Consider the following 20748-nt stretch of genomic DNA (forward strand, 5'->3'; position numbering starts at 1 on the left):
TAGTACGTACATATGTATGTATATATATATAGTGATTATTTAGTCCTTTTTCTCTAATATTTTCATTTCCCACTACCCCCATACTACTTACATCTTTTCACACATGCTCCTTTCCCACCATTTTTGCCCCCCAAAACCTCCTTTAACCTCTCAGCATTCACATTTCACAGCCTAACATTCTAATAGTCAGTCTACTGTATTCTTTTCTCACTCCAAAACATTAAATCTCTCTTCATTCTCACCTCATATAAAATATTCCACTATTTTGAATCATTTTATATTACCATAAATTTATCAAGAGCAGAATAAATAAATAAATAAATAAATAAAAAAAAAATAAATTAAAAAAACTGATTAATCAAATCAGTATCTGTGAAATTGGAAATTTTAACGCATTATATAACAATTTATATTTAGCAAGATGCAGTACATTTCTACCAGCTCAAACTCCACGACTCCAATTTCATAGCCCTGCTAGAAAGCGGAATTAAGTATGTTCGAACACTTCCAAATAATATAGGAAGCAAAACATTCATCTCTTCAAGATAACAGCAAAATTACAACCAGAAAATAGAAATACTGAAAGAGAAGATGTTCTTACCTCCTGACTTTGACATTAGGTCCTGTAATGCTGCTAACCTTACAGTAGCTAAATCCACATCTTTAGAAGACTGCTCCATCTCAGAGAGGCAATTACGGAGTTTTGCATTAGCACCTTTTAGCTGAAACCAAAAACAAAGTAGATATTTATAGATCTCTTGGGAGTAGCCACTCAGAAACATCATCATCATTATCATCATTTAACGTCCATTGTCCATGCTGGCATGGGTTAGATGGTTTGACCAAAGCTGGTAAGTTGCACCATTTTTTAGTCTGATTTGGTATGGTTTCTATAGCTGGATGCCCTTCCTAACACCAAATATATATGTATAAAAATATACATGCATATAAGGGTCACTTTAAACCTTACAAAAGTTACAAAAAAATTTTCACTAGGGATAGTGACAAGAAAAAAAACCATCCAGTACACTCCGTAGTGTAGAAGACGCTTGCCCATGGGGTTGGAAAGAGAACTTCTCAACTGCACAGACATGCTCATGGCTTATAAAGTGTAAACCAGGAAACATTATTAGAAGAGAAAAGCTGCAGTGTGATAAAAGCATATAATTTGGATTAAAGGAGTATAACAGGAACACACACACAAACACAGCAAAACTTTTCTGCATTCTTTCTTCAACGCTAAGTTGGAACCATTACTTACAAACCATTACAAAGTAGTGATATTAATAACAGGCATTAAAAGTTCTTCAATAGCATACCTCTAGAGAGGTATATATATATATATATATATATATATATATATATATATATATATATATATATATATATATATATATATATATATACACATACACACACACAAAATGACTGAATTTCCAGTATGTTAGTGCAAATTTGCCTTTACACTGACCCTAACACTCACAAGTATACATACATCATCCTTAAGTATATATTGAATACAAACCACTCTATACAGATACATTACAGAAGCTATTCTACACATACACACACACACACACACACATCACATAAAATCCAACTACATCGTATTAACTCCACATTATATATATATATATATATATATATATATATATATATACATACATACACACACACACAAATCACTAAACACAATCCACTACATACTCACAAACTACAAAGAATTCACTCCATATTATATATATATATATATATATATATATATATATCTCACTACACACACAAGTGCATAATAAGTAGATTACTGCCAAACAGTATGAGGACAGCTGAGAAAATGCAGTGCAGTTTGTAAAGCCTGAAAGCCATCAGTCCTAATTTAACAGGTTTATTTACCAATACTGATTGAAACCAATAAAGTGAAGATCACAGTAAGGTGGAGGAGTGGGGAGAAGAGAAAATCTTTTCAAAATGAACAGCAATGTTAGTAATGAAATTGCAAGTCTTTGAAGCACATTTGCATCATTATTGCTCAAACGTGCATACCAACATTTTCTCCTCCTACGCCACCAGATTTTCTATACCCAATTTAATTATATTCCTTCTCTTTTAGCTGTTCTGTCTTTTGCTTATATGAAAATAAACAGCAAATATTTGCCTTTAAAATCCGAAGGTCAAGTGATCAAGTGCCTAAGAAATTCAACTACTGACTAACAGGTTCATGGGAATTAATATCTGCAACAGACCTGTTGTTGTCTTTTGGCAAGACAATTCTGAAGTGACCCCTTACCACCTAACTCTTAGTAGAATACACACCTATCTATTCTTAAGTCCTGAGACTGAGCTCAGAGATAGAATCAATCCTATATAAAAGATCTATCGCCTCTTGAGCTCTAATTCTATCAAGAAAGGCTCTCTTTGTAACTCCCTCAAACTGAGCACTGAGCTTATCGGATACTTGAAAGGAATGCTCAAGTAATATCCACTATAGACCAGATGGTACTGAACTCAAATGATATTACATCCACTTTGTTGTACTAAACTTCATGAATCTCCCGGGATGGCAAAATCATCCCATGCTACTTTCTGATACAAACACTAGACAAGCAATATACTAAAATCTAACAATGTAGAGTATTGTAGTGAACAGGGACACACTGTTCATAGAAAAGGTTGCAAACAACAACGAAAGAACTTTCACACAGACAAACAACCAAATGTTTAACCAGTACATAAACCCTTTCGTATTCAGATTACTCTGCCAAATTTAATACTTATTTACCCAAACTATTTTCAACTAATCATTTACCATCGCCTAGCTATGAGATTTTGATGATGATATTGTCTATTTTTTGAATTACATTGTAGGACAGGGGTGAGAGGCTGAATCTGGCCATTTTGAACATAAAACAGTAAGAATATCTTGGCTGGATATGACCAGTTTAAATGATAAAGGGTCAAACAAATGATTGATTAGTTAGTTAGTTGAACATTTTATCCTTTAGCATTAAGATTACTTTGTCAAGTGTGTAGTAACGCCGTGCGCATGCGTAGTCTCACGCATGCGTGGAATTAAACAAGCAAGCGTTCCCGCTCAATTCATTCTCATTCTTGCTGGCCAGCAATAGAGCATGGACGTGTCAAGAGTGTCTCTAACATTCGAACTCTGGAGACAGTCTCTTTACGTGTTAAGCTGTCTCTCTACATCTTTCGGACTTACACTAGACAGCTCGCTCACATCCACATAACAACAACAGAAGCTGTAACAACAAGAACTAAAGATGTATATATTTACCGTTTAAATAAAGTGTTGTTTAAGTTGATAGTCTGGAGTTCAGCGTATCGTTATATTCTGTAATTTTATATAGGAAAGTCAGGTATACATCTAATGATGTATAACCAACTTTCCTATAAGTGTAATGCTTTTATGTTCTGTTATGTCTCAAACTACTGCTATCTAGCACCTTTGGATGATCTCTACTCAACCGCTACATAACTGCTACTCAACACACCTACCATGGCCAGACTACCTCTATTTATATGTCTTGGGAGATCCTACTTCTTCACCTGGGGGCGTCGACACAGCATGTTCACAATGTTTTGAATTAATCATATATTGTCTCATTGTTTTGAGATTTTGATGTGGTTTGACACAGTAAGGTAGGTTTAAGAAGCTGGGTTTGGCCATTTTTACCAAAGTAGAACATTTGGATCAGATATGGCCAGTTTAAATGCTAAAAAGTTTAACCAACTGACTAATAATAAAGAAGTGGGATCAAACCTGTGCATGTGTTATTGGAATAATGACTCTCCAAGACAAAATAGGTTTCAACACACAATTTCATATCAAGAATCTTGCCAACTAAATACAAAAACAAAATTATTACTATCCAAATTCATATAACCATCCGAACCGACAGAAAGCAAGTTTTAAAAAAACAGAAAATTTCCAGTTGAGAAGAGAATTTAATTTTAGCTCTGTACATGAACCAACAACACTAAATTAGTTTATCCAATATAACACCAAATCTTTTAGCTAAGGACTGCATCCACATATCAATTTGTTCACTCCACATTCTGCTCATCCAAAGATGATAAAAAAAAAAATATAAAAAAAGAGGGAAAAATGGTTTAGAAATATTTACAATGCTGTAGCAAGGTTGATGGAATCTCATCTAAATTTATCAGTATGTTTATTAGGAGTAAGACCTCTTCTAAGAGAGTGAACCGATTCAACAAAATCTATTTATGCCAAGTTTATTGCAATCTGCCAAGCTTTACAAAGAAAACCTACTCAAACATTCAGTTAAGACTCAAGCCTGACTTTCCAATTCAAGTAAAATATCAGTAAAAAATGTATAATCACCTTAGATAATTAATTCACTTAGCAACACACACATTTTAAAAAGTAAAAGACAGCTTAGCTGGTCATTATAGACTCTTCCTTAATTTAACCGTTTGGCATTTGAATCCATCACACCCAGCCTATTCAATGCTCAAACTTATCTAGATCTGGCCTTTCACACCTACAATGTCATTCAAAAAATAAACCATTAGGTCAATGAAATCTCAAAGATACAAAATACTGCATATTCAATTCAAAACAATGTGCATAAGCATTACATTTAACAGGCTAACCAGAATGCCAAAGGGTTAAAAGCTCGTTATCATTTAAAATCTGCCTTCCATGCTAGCATGGGTTGGACAGTTTGACAGGAGCCAGCCAGGCAGGAGCGTGCACCAGACTTCTGTGTCTGTTTTGGCACGGTTTTTACAGTTGGATGCCCTTCTTAACACCAACCACCTGGCATTTAATGATGAGCCACAACAAACTTATAGCTGCAAGCAAAACATGAAGCACAGTATGAATTTCCCAATATCTTCGGAGAACCAGGTAACACAGCGAATTTGCATAGTTGTTAAGGCATCAGATAGAATGCATAGCAGTATCTGCTTCAATTCTCTGCATTCTTGGTTCAAATCTAACGAAGATCAACTTTGCCCTCCATCCTTTCAAGGACTGATAGAACAAAACACTTCTCTAGTACAATGAATTGTGAAAGTGCGTGGCTCAGTGGTTACGGTATTCAGCACATGATCATAAGTTTGATTCTTGGTGGCACGTTCTGTCCTTGAGCAAGACACTTCATTTCCCATTGCTCCAGTCCACTCAGCTGGCAAAATAGAGTAGTACCTGTAGTTCAAGGGATCAGCCTCGTCACATCGCGTGTCATGCTGAATCTCCCTGAGAACTACAAGAAGGGTACGTGTATCCGTAGAGTGCATATTAATTCCATGAATTGATTGTTCCATTGATCGGATCAACTGGAACCATTGTTGTTATAACTGACAGAATGCCAATTAGTTATGGATTAGTAGAAGTGTAACGATATCGAACTCAATGAGTTACTGGTTCTTTGCATCCAGAGTTCAAATCCTGCCACGGTCTACTTAGGTGCAAAGCTTAACTTGTTGCCAAATTTAGCTCTACCACCTGACACTTTAGTGGAGTCCACTCTACCGCACATGCATTCAGGCCACACCCTTGATTTGAGGATAACTTCCTCGTCACCAACGAAAGCCTAGTAAAAAGGGGTCGTTGCAATGTAATTTTAATTCAAAGGTAATCAGTAATCCAAAACAGAACCTGAATTCTCACAAAGTAAACTGATGATGTAGGGTTCATCATGCACATGTTTTGTGTACAAATAATCTAATCAAATCATAAGATGACATAAATATTGTAAGATGACAAACAAGAGACAAAAGTATTGTATGCTTTACATCCACATTTAGTAAATTTAAATTAAAAAAGAAAAAGCTTTGCCTTTTAATTGACAGGAACAGGGTGTTTGCATTAATCACCTACATTTACTGTTTTTCTTTTCTTTCATCTCTTGGAGATAAAATTTTCTTATTTGTATTACAGATACGCATATTTCAAAAAATCACCTTCAACAGACATAGTAAATGAGTTGAATGAAATGACTTGATTAATTTACATTAAAATCTGCCGAAGATGCAAATTTAGTTACAATGCTTGCTGCATAGCTAAATGGTTAATGTAGGAAAGAACATCGAAACTACTTTCATTAGTTATGCAAATGCCTGCATTTTCCAAACCATTTAAACATGTGAAGATTACAGTTCCTCACATTATAACACACAGAAGACAGATTTGCATAAGCATGGATTTTATAGTATAATATATTGGGCATTGCTGTGTATTTAAATTTGCTTTGCAGGCACATGATTTTTTAGGTTCAATCACTTTGGCCCAGTGTCTTCTAATAGAGCCTCTAGACTGACCAACACTTTAACAAATGACTAAATGGAACTTGTCATGCATGTGAATTTATTTCCACATTCTTTCAGTGTAATGTCACTTGGGCAGCGGCAGCAGCAACATTTGCTTATGTCCTGCATAACAGTTTCTCAGTTCAATGCATGAGCAACTTCAGTAACGATTGAGTTTATGAAGGAAATCCATCCATAGAACACAGCCTTGAGAAGTCTTATTTAACCCAGAGCAGCAGGGAAAAATAACAGTAAAAATGATTAATTACTACCATATATACTTGCAGATAAATTGCACTTTTTCTTTACCAAAACTTTTGATAGAAGCCAGGGGTGCAACTTATCCACCCAACAATAGGGATCTGAAGCAGATGGCAGTGTATCAGTAGTCAAGTTGATTTATCAATTAGACTTTCATAAAATCACTTCTGCAAAAAGTTTTAATATTTGTAAGCAAAGTTTTGAAATAAAGATGAATATTTGGTAATATCTAAAATATTAGTTATATTAAAAAAGGGCCATCTAACTCCCCAAATAATAGTGTGACCTATCTACGAGTCAACTGCAAATACTTAATTTGAAAACTCCAAACTGAGGGTGCGATCTATTCACTGGTGTGGCTTATCTGCAAGTATATATGGTATAATTACTAATATAAATATACAAAAGTGGTGAGCTGGCAGAAACGTTAGCACACCAGGCAAAATGCTTAGCACTATTTCGTCTGTCTTTATGTTCCAAGTTCAAATTTTGCTGAGATCAACTTTGCCTTTCATCCTTTCGGGGTCAATATAAAGCAAGTGCCAGTTGCGCACTGAGGTCAATCTAATCAACTGGCCCCCTCCCTAAAAATTTCAGGCCTTGTGCCTAGAATAGAAAAGAACATACACACACACACACACAGAACAGAACAGAACCAAAACACCAGCCACAGAGATACATCGAGAAATTTAATGATGCCCTCATGTAAAAACCATATCACACACACATCACAAACATTAAAATATGGTTCCAGTAGAATCAGAAAATGTCAGGAATCATTTCTGCATGTTTCCCAACAGGCACACAGACATCCAGTTAAAAGTGCTGAGGAAAAGATAAATATTAGCTCTACACACAAGCTACCAGCCCAACTCAATCAGGAAAATAAACATTTAGAAACCTTACTGTTTCAAACCAAACGCTTAGCACTAACAGGGAAAATATATAAAATACTAAAAAGATCAAACTTGAGCACATTCATGGTCTTAATATCACATTTGGAAGTAATACACACACCTCTTATTTGTTTCAATCATTTGACTGTGGGCATGCTGGGGCACCATCCTGAAGAACCTTCAGTCAAATGAATCAGCCCCAATACTTATTTTAACTTCTTTTTCAAGTCTGGTACTAATGCAGTCAGTCTTTTGCTGAACCACTAAGTTATGGGGGCATAAACACACCAACATCAGTTGTCAAACAGTTGTTGTTGGCACTCCATCGCTTACGACGTCGAGGGTTCCAGTTGATCCGATCAGCAGAACCGCCTGCTCATGAAATTAATGTGCAAGTGGCTGAGCACTCCACAGACACGTGTACCCTTAACGTAGTTCTCGGGGATATTCAGTGTGACACAGTGTGACAAGGCTGACCCTTTGAATTACAGGCACAACAGAAACAGGAAGTAAGAGTGAGAGAAAGTTGTGGTGGAAGAGTACAGCAGGGTGCACCAACATACCCTGCCGGAGCCTCGTGGAGCTTTAGGTGTTTTCGCTCAATAAACTCTCACAACGCCCGCTCTGGGAATCGAAACCGCGATCCTATGACTGCGAGTCCGCTGCCCTAACCACTGGGCTATTGCACCTCCACTGTCAAACAGTAATGGAAGACAAACAGACACATTTACACGTGCACACACACACAAGCTTCTGGTTTCTGCCCTACCAAATCCATTCACAAGGCTTTGGTTGGCCCAAGACTATAGTAGAAGACACTTGCCCAAGGTGTCACGCAGTGGAACTGAACCCTCGATCATGTGGTTGGAAAGCAAGCTCCTTACCACACAGCCACGACTGTGCCTAGTGTTTGTTTTTAGTTCTCTTCATAAATACACCTGGGTTGTTTGGAGTTGGATGGAAAGAAAATCGATTAACTTGCTTGGAAACTGGTGACAGTGACATCTGGAAGGGCATCCAACTGTTCTAACATACTCTCGTCTGACCCATGCAACCATGGAAAAGTAGATGTTAAAACAACGAAGATATAAGCGTGGCTTTGTGGTAAGAAGCTTGCTTCCCAACCACATGGTTCTGGGTTCAATCCCACTGCATGGCATCTTAGGTAAGTGTCTTCTTCTACAGCCTTGGGCCAACCAAAGCCCTGTGAGTGGATTTTGGTAGACAGAAACTGAAAGAAGCCTGTCATGTATATGTATATGTGTGTGTCTGTCCCCCCACCCCACCTGCCCCACCACTGCTTGACAACCCCATAACTTAGCAGTTCAGCAAAAGAGACTAATAGAATAAGTACTAGGCTTTAAAAAATAAGTCCTGGGGTTGATTTGCTTGACTAAAACCTTTCAAAGTGGTGCTCCAGCATGGCTGCAGTCAAATGACTGAAACAAGTAAAAGAATATACTCCATTTGTAGCTAGTGCTTCAGAGTCACTAAAATTAATGTTCTCTGTTGCTTACTATCTCACAAAATAACTGATAGTACTCTAACTTGGTGGCCACTAACAACTTGGTGAAAGGAATGGAGATGTGTGTGTGTTAAATTGCTTACAGCAACTACATCTGCTTCATCGATAATATTTTAGCTTTGAGCAAAATCCAATTAGAAAAAATATAAAAGCAAATGTCTGAATATAAATTTAAAAAAAAAAAGAAACTTAATTAAATCTAAAGACTAAATTTTATTAGAACTTTCATTTGCTTTAAAAATAAGCGATCTTTAGAGAAGTGTTAAAGAAATGACAAATTTCAACTTTATGCTTCCAGTATTGTCTCTCTTCTTTTTTTCATATTTGTCTCCCTATCAACTAATAAAAAATTTTTATAAAGATGAATTTGCAATCACAAGATCATAAGCATTATTACTATGACAATAATTTTCAACACTAACAGAGAATGGATAATTCTACAGTACAATAGACCACCAAACACTTCCTGGCAGTTTCCTTGAACTCTAGTTTTCATTTATTTAATCTTAAATGCTAATTTGTAAAAGCATCAGTAATTACAGGTAGCCAACAGGCCAATCACTGGTTCACCTGTATTTCTTAGAGTGAAAAATTTCAAGATTGGTGTTTGCAACCCATGCAAAATAAATATTACGAGAGACATAGAAGGCCATTGTTCTATATTGTATCAGTGTCTATAGTTCAACAGCAGCTGATGAAATGAACAATCACCAACACATCTAGATGTATTGTGAGATACCTTGTGGTGTCTATTCCAGATTTTCTACATGTGGTGTTCTGCAGTGTTTTTTCTAATTCATATAGCCATTTAGTCAAAGTACTGATTACCGATTTAGTTGCAATGCACTCTAGGTAATTAACACTTGCGATGCCAATTCACCCAAGATGTCTTGTTTCCATGATACAAGCTTCCCTTTTAAGAGGTAAACTCCATCAAAATTTCAGCTTAATTAATGACAAAATTATTTTACAAAATTCTTCAGTAGTTTCAAAATTAATTCACATAAAAGCAGTGTAATTCAACAAGAATATAATAAATGACTTAATCCTTTAGCATTCAGATTTCTCCATCAAATATATCATCATCGTTTAACGTCCGCTTTCCATGCTAGTATGGGTTGGACGATTTGACTGAGGACTGGTGAAACCAGATGGCTACACCAGGCTCCAATCTGATTTGGCAGGGTTTCTACAGCTGGATGCCCTTCCTAATACCAACCACTCCGAGAGTGTAGTGGGTGCTTTTACATGCCACCGGCATGAAGGCCAGTCAGGCGGTACTGGCAACGGCCACGCTCAAAATGGTGTATTTTACATGCCACCTGCACAGGAGCCAGTTCGGCGGCACTGGCAACGATCTCACTCGAATGTTTTTACACATGCCATCTGGCACAAGTGCCAGGAAGGCGATGCTGGGCACAGGTGCCATTGACAGTTTTGCTTGCCCCAATAGGTCTTTGCAAGCCGAGTTTCGTTTCCAAAGTGATTATTTTTAGACTGACATTGTGGAATAAGTGTGAGAAGCCAAATGCAGTCGGTTTGAACTAATAAAACAAGAATATTTTGGCCAGATATGGCTGGTTTAAATGCTAAAGAATTAATTATGGTAGAAGATACTGCTCAAGAGGTTGCTAAGTGATAGCAAACCTGAAACCAGGTGGCCGCAAAGCAAACTCCTTAATACAGTGATACCTGTGGCCGCCAATTCTTACACGCTTGCTAGACCTTTCACATTCAAGAATGCCTCTTGCCTTACACTCAGTCACCCATGTTTACATTCTACATAAACATTTCACCTGATAGTCAGCTACTTCTTCAACCTAACCGCTTTTTATTGTAACCAACTTGCATCTGTCATAGCAAATGTATTATGTAAAAAGAATCCAGACCACACCGTGGAGTGGTTGGCATTTGGAAGGCATCTACTTGTAAAAACCATGCCAAAACTGATCTTGCCTGTGCTGGTGCCACATAAAAAGCACTCAGTCCACTCTACAGGGTCGTTGATGCTAGGAAGGACATCCAGCCATAAAAAGCATGCCAAAACTCACCTCGCCTGTACCAGTGCCATGTAAAAAGCACTCAGTCCACTCTACAGGGTCGTTGATGTTAGGAAGGACATCCAGCCATAAAAAGCATGCCAAAACTCACCTCGCCTGTACCAGTGCCATGTAAAAAGCACTCAGTCCACTCTACAGGGTCGTTGATGTTAGGAAGGACATCCAGCCACAAAAGCCATGCCAAAACAGACAGTTGCCTGGTGCAGTCTTCTACCTGGCTGGGTCCTGCCAAACCGTCCAAACCATGCCAGCATGGAAGACGGACATTAAATGATGATGGTAATATCATGAATTATTGTGTCATGGATCCATCTTTATACCAACACTCATCCACACTTAACCCTATCATTAATGTATTTCTAACCAAAATATATAACCTCCTTGACAATGTGCTTCAATTTAATTCGAAAGAAATCAAAAAGTTCAACTGGTTTTGTAAAATGACAACTTTTTTTTTACTAATGCACATATAAAACATGGCGTCTGGAATTTATCTTAAGAGGCTTTTGAATCTATTATATGATTTTTGTCTCAAAATGTATCCAATTACAGGTAGATACAGTAAAATGTAACAAATTTTGCTTAAATAACTCCATATAAAATTAGTTGTCAGTTAATATTCAGCTGGGTATACGACAAAACTGTAATATAGAAGACTCACACACATTATTGGATTTTTAATTGAACATAAATGCATATAAAACAGGTGCATCATAAAAGTAAAATAGCTCGAAATACTGGAATTTATGTCTGAGGCAAATACAAAACAAAATCAATTTATACATACATACATACATACATACAAGACCTATACACTGATTCACTAATATAATTAATCAAAATTTGTCATTCACCTTACAGGTAAATTGAAATTACAAATAAAATTAAAAACTGAAAACAAAGTAAGTTTGAAAAAGTATTTTATAAAATCAAATTATATATACACAAATTAAGCAATATTTCTGTCATAGAAACTTGTATTAAATCTCACTACATAACACAACCTTGAGAGCACAAAGTTATTGGCATTCTCAACACAGTTTGAGGTTTTTTTTTTAAACATTTTTTTATTTTGTTTTATGGAGATTGGCTGAATTCAAAAAGATATATCCTTCCTTTCCCACTAATTTTTTTCAATGAACTGCTGGATCTCAACTACATTACAATATCTAATTGGAACTATAGATGATCACATTATGTTTGAGGCTCTCACTATGTAAAATATAGTAAACACATTCACATATGCATGTGTCAGCATTTTAGATTTTATTATATTTGCCACAGAAGAGAAGAGAGCATCTTCACCTTGAAATCTTTGCCATTTGGTATGGTGTCTAGTCCTTGCCTTCATGAAGTTCAGTGCCCTAAGATCCATCTTTAGCACTTCTAATCTCATCTTCTCCAGTCCAAGTTCCTTTCACATTTCATATGGACCACTTAGTTGTCATCCTCCACATGAATCACTTACCTGAGACATGAACAGTCTCCTCTGTAACACACTAACATGAATGTGAGGACAGACAACAGAGTGAAAGACAATGCAAGTCCAGGAAGCAAAGGAGTATGACATAGGAGAGAGAGCGAGCAAAAGAGACAAAGGTAACAAAGGGAGCGAAAAAGAAGAGTTATCTACTCACCACCCAGACTTTCATTTTCAAGTCATCAATTTCTGCATCGAGGAGAGATTCTTCTTGTGGAGTATATTGATGCATTTGTGGGGTATCTTCATTTAGCAGAATATAGGATGGAATACTAAAGATATTCTTTAAAACATAACACTGAAAAACAATTAAAATTCCGTGAATGTGGAGTTAAGATGAGAGAGCTGGAGACAAAAACGCCACCAGAAATCTATAACTAAACTTAGAAGAAATGACACAGATAAGAATATGAATTAACCCTTTAGCTTTCAGATTTGACAAATGTAATGCTAATTTTTTTTTTTTTTATCTTTTACCCTTTTACTGGTTTCAGTCATTTGACTGCAGCCATGCTGGAGCACCACCTTTTAGTAAAATAAATCAACCCCAGGACATTCTTTGTAAGCCTGGTACTCATTCTATCGGTCTCTTTTGCTGAACCACCAAGTAACAGTGACATAAACACACCAACATCGGTTGTCAAGTAATGGGGGCGGGGACAAACACAAACAGAGATACACACACACACACACATACAACTGGCTTCTTTCAGCTCCTGTCTACCAAATACACTCACAAGGCTTTGGTTGACCTGAGGCTATAGCAGAAGACACTTGCACAAGGTGCCATGCAGTGGGACTGAACCTGGAACCATGTGGTTGGGAAGCATGCTTCTTACCACGCAGCCAATATTTATTCACATTGTTTTGCATTAATTATGCATTAGCTTCTAGCTTTCGGTGGTGTGTTCGAGAATACTGGTGGCACATATGAGCATTGGGCATCATGGCGGCAGTAACAGGTGACCAAGATATTTGGCGATATACCATGCTTGTGTAGACTTGTCAAGCCGAGACCATAGTTGTGGCTGATGGCACGTAAAAAACACCCACTACACTCTGGGAGTGGTTAGTGTTAGGAAGGGCATCCAAGCATAGAAACTTTGCCAAATCAGATCAGAACATAGTGCAACCCCCCTCCCCCACCTGCTCACCAGTCTTCAGTCAAATCAGCCAACCCATGCCAGCATGGAAAGCGGATGTTAAATGGTGATGATGATGACATTGCAGGGGATATGCGAGAGGTTGGATCTGTCAGTTTGAGCATAGAACACAGAATATTAGATTAAGGCAGGTTCTGGCCAGTTTAAATGCTAAAGGGTCTAAAATAGACAGAAAAACAAAATGCGTACATGAGTGTGTATGTATGACCCCAAAACAAGCACCTACATATTAAATGTTATAAAGATGTTCCAGATCAATCTTTCAAGTGGATACACTTTTAATCCCACAAATTCGATATTATAATTTGTGTTTACAACTTTAGCTGTGCTATTCTATCATCTCAAGGCAATTACTCAGTCAGCTAATGTAAACAGGACAGGTAATTCTATCACAATATCATGTTAACCTACTAGCACCAAATATCTGACAAATTGTTTTAAGAGGATAAAAACAGTAGTTTTAATATAGTAGAAACAATTTATAGAATCTGACTAAAAAACAGAATGGTAAGGGTTCTGAAGTATAATTAATAAGCAATCACTTGGCTAGAAATAGCTGTTGCTCTTCTCTGCCTCCAAGTGATACTTACAAAATTTAAGAACAGAAAGAGTTCCCTTTTGTTACTATATTTCAAACCAAAATACACCCCGTGTGAGTTTCAATTATATTCTAAAATAATCAAGAATTTAGGTTGAAGTCAGGAAGCACCAACAAGATGGAATTTTTTCCATTTTGACAGGAATTATTCAGATTTTTTGCTTTTAACAGTGCTCTGGACTGTCTTTTTAGCAAATAAAGGTTAGTGACAAAACTTTGTGCTGCATTACTTTTGTGAAATTTTGTCAGTGAACAGGTCACAGTTTCAAAGTGAAGAAAATATTTTGACACAAATGAAATTTTAATGTTGAAATGAAACCGGTACTACTTTTATAGAGGTCCTTTAACGGTACTACTTAAATACAAGTGTTAACAACAAACAAGATGAGGACGAATATCCGTCAAATGCAAATAATGTAAATAATTCCTCATTTCTTAAATATAGAACTGTATTAAATACAAGTGTTACATGCAAAATATTTTAAATGTACGCTGTGGACACGTAATGACACCCTAACTCTAAAACTAACCTTCCCTTCATATCTTTACATAGATGCATTGGGACCTCTGAATTTAAGTAGTGCCATGAAACTAATGGTTTCTGTATGTTCTTGAATGGCTTACAAGCATCTACACTACAATTGTTTTTGTTTCAGCACATGATCTCAGATCAAGTCACTTGCTATGCAAGTACATCTCTAATTTTGTTAAATCACTGTGGATTAGGCTCTCCAATATTTTAATTTCTAAACAGAAACAATCAGAGGCAGGAAGTAGGATTGCAAAAAATTCATAATTTCTCAAATTTTCTTTTTTATAGCATATAAATGTATCTATGGAGGGAAATATTGAAAAACATGAATACATGCGAGAGTGATAAAGAAACAAGGAGGTTGTCTTTGGATATGCTAGAAACAACAACCAAATCGCCCTTAAATCACTCCCTTTTCCCTCTGAAAATATTAATTTTTAAAAACATTTTTTTACCGAAAATGCTCTTACCATGGTTTTGAAGTGCAAAAAAAAAAAAGCATTAGCAAAAATAGATCCGGAGTGGGATGATGAGGGATGGGATGTAAAAATAAGAGTTTACACAACTTCTTCATACAAAGATGCCCTCCGCCCAACCCCATCATTTTGAAGACTGGTTTTAAAAAAAAAATGAGGAAAATCTGAAAAAAAATCTTCCCCACAAATTTCTTTATAACAGTAATCTATGCCATTTGAAAGGGATTTGTATAAATTTTCATTAACAGATACTCATCTTCTTGAAAGTTATGAGGGGAAAAAAGTCAGATCGTGTGAATTTTCCAAAATTCCTCTCTCCACCCCATCAGAAAAGTTCTTTCTCTTAAATCCCTATATACTCTGAAGCCACAACACCTAAGCAGTATTTGTAAAAAATTTTGTTAAAAAGTATCCATTTTTTGGGATGTCATGAGGTAACAAAGTCAGGGGCGTGTACATCTGTAGCAATGCCCTTTTATTTATATGACTTTTTCATTTCATGTTTATTTCATTCATTCTTTGCAATGTTCTCCCTCACCACACACACTGCAAAGCTTACAGAAGGGCTGATGAATTGAAATCTCTATGTTGCTTTGAGGGGAAGGTAAAACCTGACAAACTGCTTCACCCTCTGTTGTTGGACTACTGTGAGGTTTGTTTAAAATAGAGAGACTGTGATATAATAAAGAAAGCAATACATACTAAGCAAGTGAGCACTGTTATTATAAAGAAATAATTAGATGTAAAATATAAAAATTATTAAAATCGGGAATCAAATGTGAAAATATTATCAAGCAGAAAACCGCCCGGAAGGCAGTCTTTCTGCTACTAACTATAATTTTTATAATTATATACCTACATCTATATACACATGCATACGCACACACAAACACACACACTTCTATTTACTATCCTACTCAGGCATCACCCACTCCTACCTAGGCATTGTCTTAATTCACATACACACAATCGTAACCTATACGTATGCAATAGCTTTACACGCATGGAAGTAAATAAATTCTTAAAAAAAAAAATTTTCTCTAATAATTTTAGTATTTTCCTATGAGCGTGTGTATTTTACAACTGTACTTATCTGTACTCATATTCCTGATATCATTTATTGATCTTGATATTGGTGAACAATCAAAGCCTGATGATAGTACTTTTGATTTTGTTGTTTAATGCTAGGTCGACCATGATTGAGCAGAGACCTATGATCCTCCAACCATGACAATTCCATCCGTTTGAAGAGGACATATAGGAAAGACTACAATAGTTAACATGCTAGCCCACTTTTTTTTTTTTTTTTTCAAGTGAGTGGGGAGAGTTTTGAAAGAGATTACACAGCTATTTCTAACAGGACTGAACAACGACATAGTATTTACTGGTGGTGGTTTCATCGCTAATGAGGAAACTCAACACAAACAGCCTTTCAACTAATTAAACTTAACAGACACTGCCTTCAAGCCACACCGTACCAAGATAATATAGTCCCAAATACATAATGCTTGGGAGAGAAGCAAACCTGAACAAAATACTGACCACCCCCACTTTAATCATCATGGTAGACTACTAGCTTCTGGTGTTTAAGCTCAAATCCGGTGTAGGTATTATATTATCTCTGGACAGGATATACCTAATTTTGCACTGCTTTTACCAGTCTACAGAACTGGTTATCAAGGATTTTCTAGAGAAAATTAACTGTGCTAGGTGACTGAACTGCCAGTCAGGTGAAAGTTGTTTAATTTTAGCCAGTCCTGAGAACTGTATTGTGGATCAGGTTAATTAATTAGTAATGAATCTGTACCTAGAATATATATAAAAATTCTAGTGCTGATCTCTCAAAGTAGATAGAAGATGTGGCGGTAGAAGACCCAGGAAGACATGGGATAAAGTAGTGAAGAATGACCTCAGGTTGCTGAACATTTCTGGCAAGATGACAAAGGACCGAGATACATGGTGCCTCGTGGTACTCAAAATCACCCATGCTCCACAGCAGAAGTGTTAAGTCAAGTCTGATCCCTCTGATGGAGGGGACTAACTGACAAGATTCCTGTGCTAGTGCCACACAAAAACCATTCGTGGCTGAGCTACATAATAGTGCCCATGCAGTGTCACATAACAGCACCTATGAGGTGCTACATAAACGCACCCAACATACACTGTAAAGTTGTTGGCGTTAAGAAGGGTAGCCAGCTATAGAAACCATGCCAGCTCTGGTCAAACCATCCAACTCATGCTAGCATGACATCCATTCATTTTCCAAACCACACTCACAAGACTGAGCACAGCAGAAGCTAATGGAACAAACTTATTGAGTGATTAAAATTTAGTAGTGAGCTGCTCCCTTTAAATGATACCTATTTACAGTTCAGTGGACTGAGCCACTGAAAACTGAGCAGGTTTTGCCCTCCAAACAGTGCAACAATAATTGCAGGATATGAAGGATCAATCTTTCAGTTAATTAATCTGTCACTAAGTTAACATAGTAAGCTGCAAATCATATCTTTTTTATATGCTGGCATGGTTTGGACAAGTTATGCCAATCAAGTTAGTTATTTAGTGTTTACTGACCTACTAGACGGCTTGGAGAAGGAGACTTCCCAATTTTGTTAGTTTCTATGCTAAAATGTAACCTCAACTCTTCAGAGTGTACTGGGTGCAGTTCAACGTGGAACCAACACTACAGGGGTCATCATATCTTGGTCAAGACTAAAAAGGTCCTTTTGATTCTTATGTTGTCAGCTTGATTCACTAACCACTTTAAAGAGTGCATTGGCTGCTTTTTATTGTAGCAACACTGGTGAGGTTGCTGTGTAACTCATAACCTACAGAACATCCCATAACAACAGGAGAGGGAAGTGTGATGATATAAGTTGAACTTAAGGTGAGGTTTCAAAGGAACTGATGATCAATACCCATCATAGCAACAGATACCCCTAACAGTCATCTCACTTGCCTTATTCAACCAATGAAACCAATATGGTATGCCAACCACATAACTACACTAAAAAGTAGATCTTATCCTGACTGACAGGGCAGAAAACAGGGTTACAGATAATGGAGTGGAGGTCATTTGGTAATGCTTTAACTGCTTTTACAAATATCTCAAATACCTTCACCACTCACCATCAGTAAATACTAAAAATACAATGAACCAGCACAGGAGTCTCTACTGTCATTAGACATGCTAGAAATAGCAGCCAAATTCTGTTAAATCACTGCTGGTAGTCTTAAAACAGAAAGCACACATTGGATAATGTTGTTGAATATAATAAAGATATGATGGCTAGAATATTCTTCTCATATTATATTTTCCTGATCAGGGCTGAGCTGGAAGGTTAAACAGCTAAAACTGTAATAAACCAACAGGGGAGCCACAAGGTAGTCAATCTACCTGATAAACAGTAGCCAAATTTCTCTTCAATCACACATTGTCCTCAAAAAGAAAGGAAGGACAAGATGGTCATGGCTGTGTGAACCTTGGGTTAAACAAAAGAAAAAAAAACTGATTTACTGGTAACTATGAAATCAATAAATAGCATTAGGAATAGCAAAGGCTATGATGCTTAGAAGAGAAAGTTAAAATACATATAATAAATAGAAGATAAACCACAATATAAAAACAATAAATAGGAGAAAGTAATAGCAGTGAATGAAGAAACTAAAATACATATTCCAAAATATTTTAGAGAGAAAGAAAAAAAAATCAGCACCTGCCAAAGAAAGATAATGTTCTTTCCAGAGAAATGAAAAGTGAAAAGGAAGGAAAAATTTAGCTTCCATCAAAGAACATTACTTTCGGATCACAGACCCCTTTTAATTTTGTCATTACTCATTAACTAATGTGAAAAATTAAAAAAGTTTGCTTTTTTTTCTTCTCTTTAATCGCTTCTTACAATGAACACACATGCAAAAGAAAAAAAAAAAAACAAAAAAAAAACGAAAAATTTTTTTAAAAATCATTAATGACAAGGATATAACTTATGCTAACAAAATTCATAGAGATATAAAGAGGTAGTGCTGCCTTCTCTTGGTACCATTCACAAGAACACTATATTCAAAAGGACTGGTTAACAGCTGAATTATATAAATTCGTAACATTGAATCCTCATACAAAAACACAACAGTGTACATCACACCTTAGGAGAGGGACATCGTTTGCCGGTCAGTTCTGTGCAAGGTGGTAGGCAAATCTGGCTCATCTTTGAATGGAGGTTATGATTTATATCCTACAGATCAGCTAACCAAGGGCAGAAGGTTAAATGAATAACAACATGCCTGTTGTTAATAATCCCTTGGTATGCAGATTTCTGACAAATTAAAGCCTATTTATTCACATTGTTCTGAATTAATCATGCATTATAGTTTTGAGATTTCAACAAGAAACTGGACATGGCCAGTTTCAACACAAAATGGGTAGAATATCTGGGCCAGGTATGACCGGTTTAAATACTATAGGGTTAAACATAGAAAAGATGGTCATGCTGGAAGACCTTTCATGTGTAAGCCTAGAGCTAAACAGTAACAGAAAATTCTTTGGATGCTCACTGGTATCCACGAATAGTGATGGCTAACACACAAAACCCAAGAACTGGTATTTGAAGAAAGATCAGAAACTAAAATTAAACATATAGGCATAGGAGTGGCTGTGTGGTAAGTAACTTGATTACGAGCCACATAGTTCCGGGTTCAGTTCCAATGTGTGGCACCATGGTCTTCTACTATAGCCTCAGGCTGACCAATTTGGAGTGGATTTGGTAGACAGAAACTGAAAGAAGCCCGTTGTATATATGTATATATGTATGTGTGTGTATATGTTTGTCTCCCCAACATCACTTGACAGCCGATGCTGGTGTGTTTACGTCCCCGTAACTTAGTGGTTCAGCAAAAGAAACTGATAGAATAAGTACCAGGCTTACAAAGAATAAGTCCTGGGGTCGATTTACTCAACTAAAGGCAGTGCTCTAGCATGGCCACAGTCAAATGACAAACAAGTAAAAGAATAATATTTCAGTATCTTAGACAGAATTCAAAGAATGTGGGACTTACTCTACCATTATCATTCATTTTTAGGGCTGTGAGCTGACAGAACTGCTAATATGTCAAGCAAAATACTTAATGGCAATAAGTCTATCTTTACAGTCTGAGTTCAAATCTTGTTGCAGTCGACTTTGCCTTTCATCCTTTGGGAACTGATAAAATATGTACCATTAAGTATTGGGGTTGATGTAATCAACTTCCCCCTCCCCTCAAAAGCTACTGGACTTGCACCAAGATTTTAACCTTTAGCATTTAAACCGGCCATATCTAGCCAAAACATTCTACTTGCTTTATGTTCCAATAGGCCAGACCTGGCATCTCATACCTACCCCAGAATGTCATTTTGAACACAAACACTAACAGTATCGAAATCTCGAGGTTACAAGATAATGCAGGATAAATTCAAAACAATGTGAAAAA

General features: G+C 36.6%; 1 protein-coding gene across 2 annotated transcripts in view; it reads right to left on the minus strand.

Annotated features, from left to right (window-relative positions):
• The window catches only part of LOC106874440 (protein MIS12 homolog), an 81395-nt gene that overhangs the window by 17395 nt on the left and 43252 nt on the right, over positions 1-20748 (minus strand). For both annotated transcript variants that reach the window (XM_089357538.1, XM_089357537.1), the window contains exons 5-6: positions 12674-12814; positions 602-722 (exon numbers count right to left, since the gene is read on the minus strand). In XM_089357538.1, the coding sequence (XP_089213664.1) occupies positions 602-722; positions 12674-12814 (262 nt within the window). The remainder of the gene's footprint in view (positions 1-601; positions 723-12673; positions 12815-20748) is intronic.

The sequence above is a fragment of the Octopus bimaculoides genome, chromosome 9, assembly GCF_046866305.1.
Source record: "Octopus bimaculoides isolate indiv1 chromosome 9, ASM4686630v1, whole genome shotgun sequence".
NCBI classification, from domain to species: domain Eukaryota; kingdom Metazoa; phylum Mollusca; class Cephalopoda; order Octopoda; family Octopodidae; genus Octopus; species Octopus bimaculoides.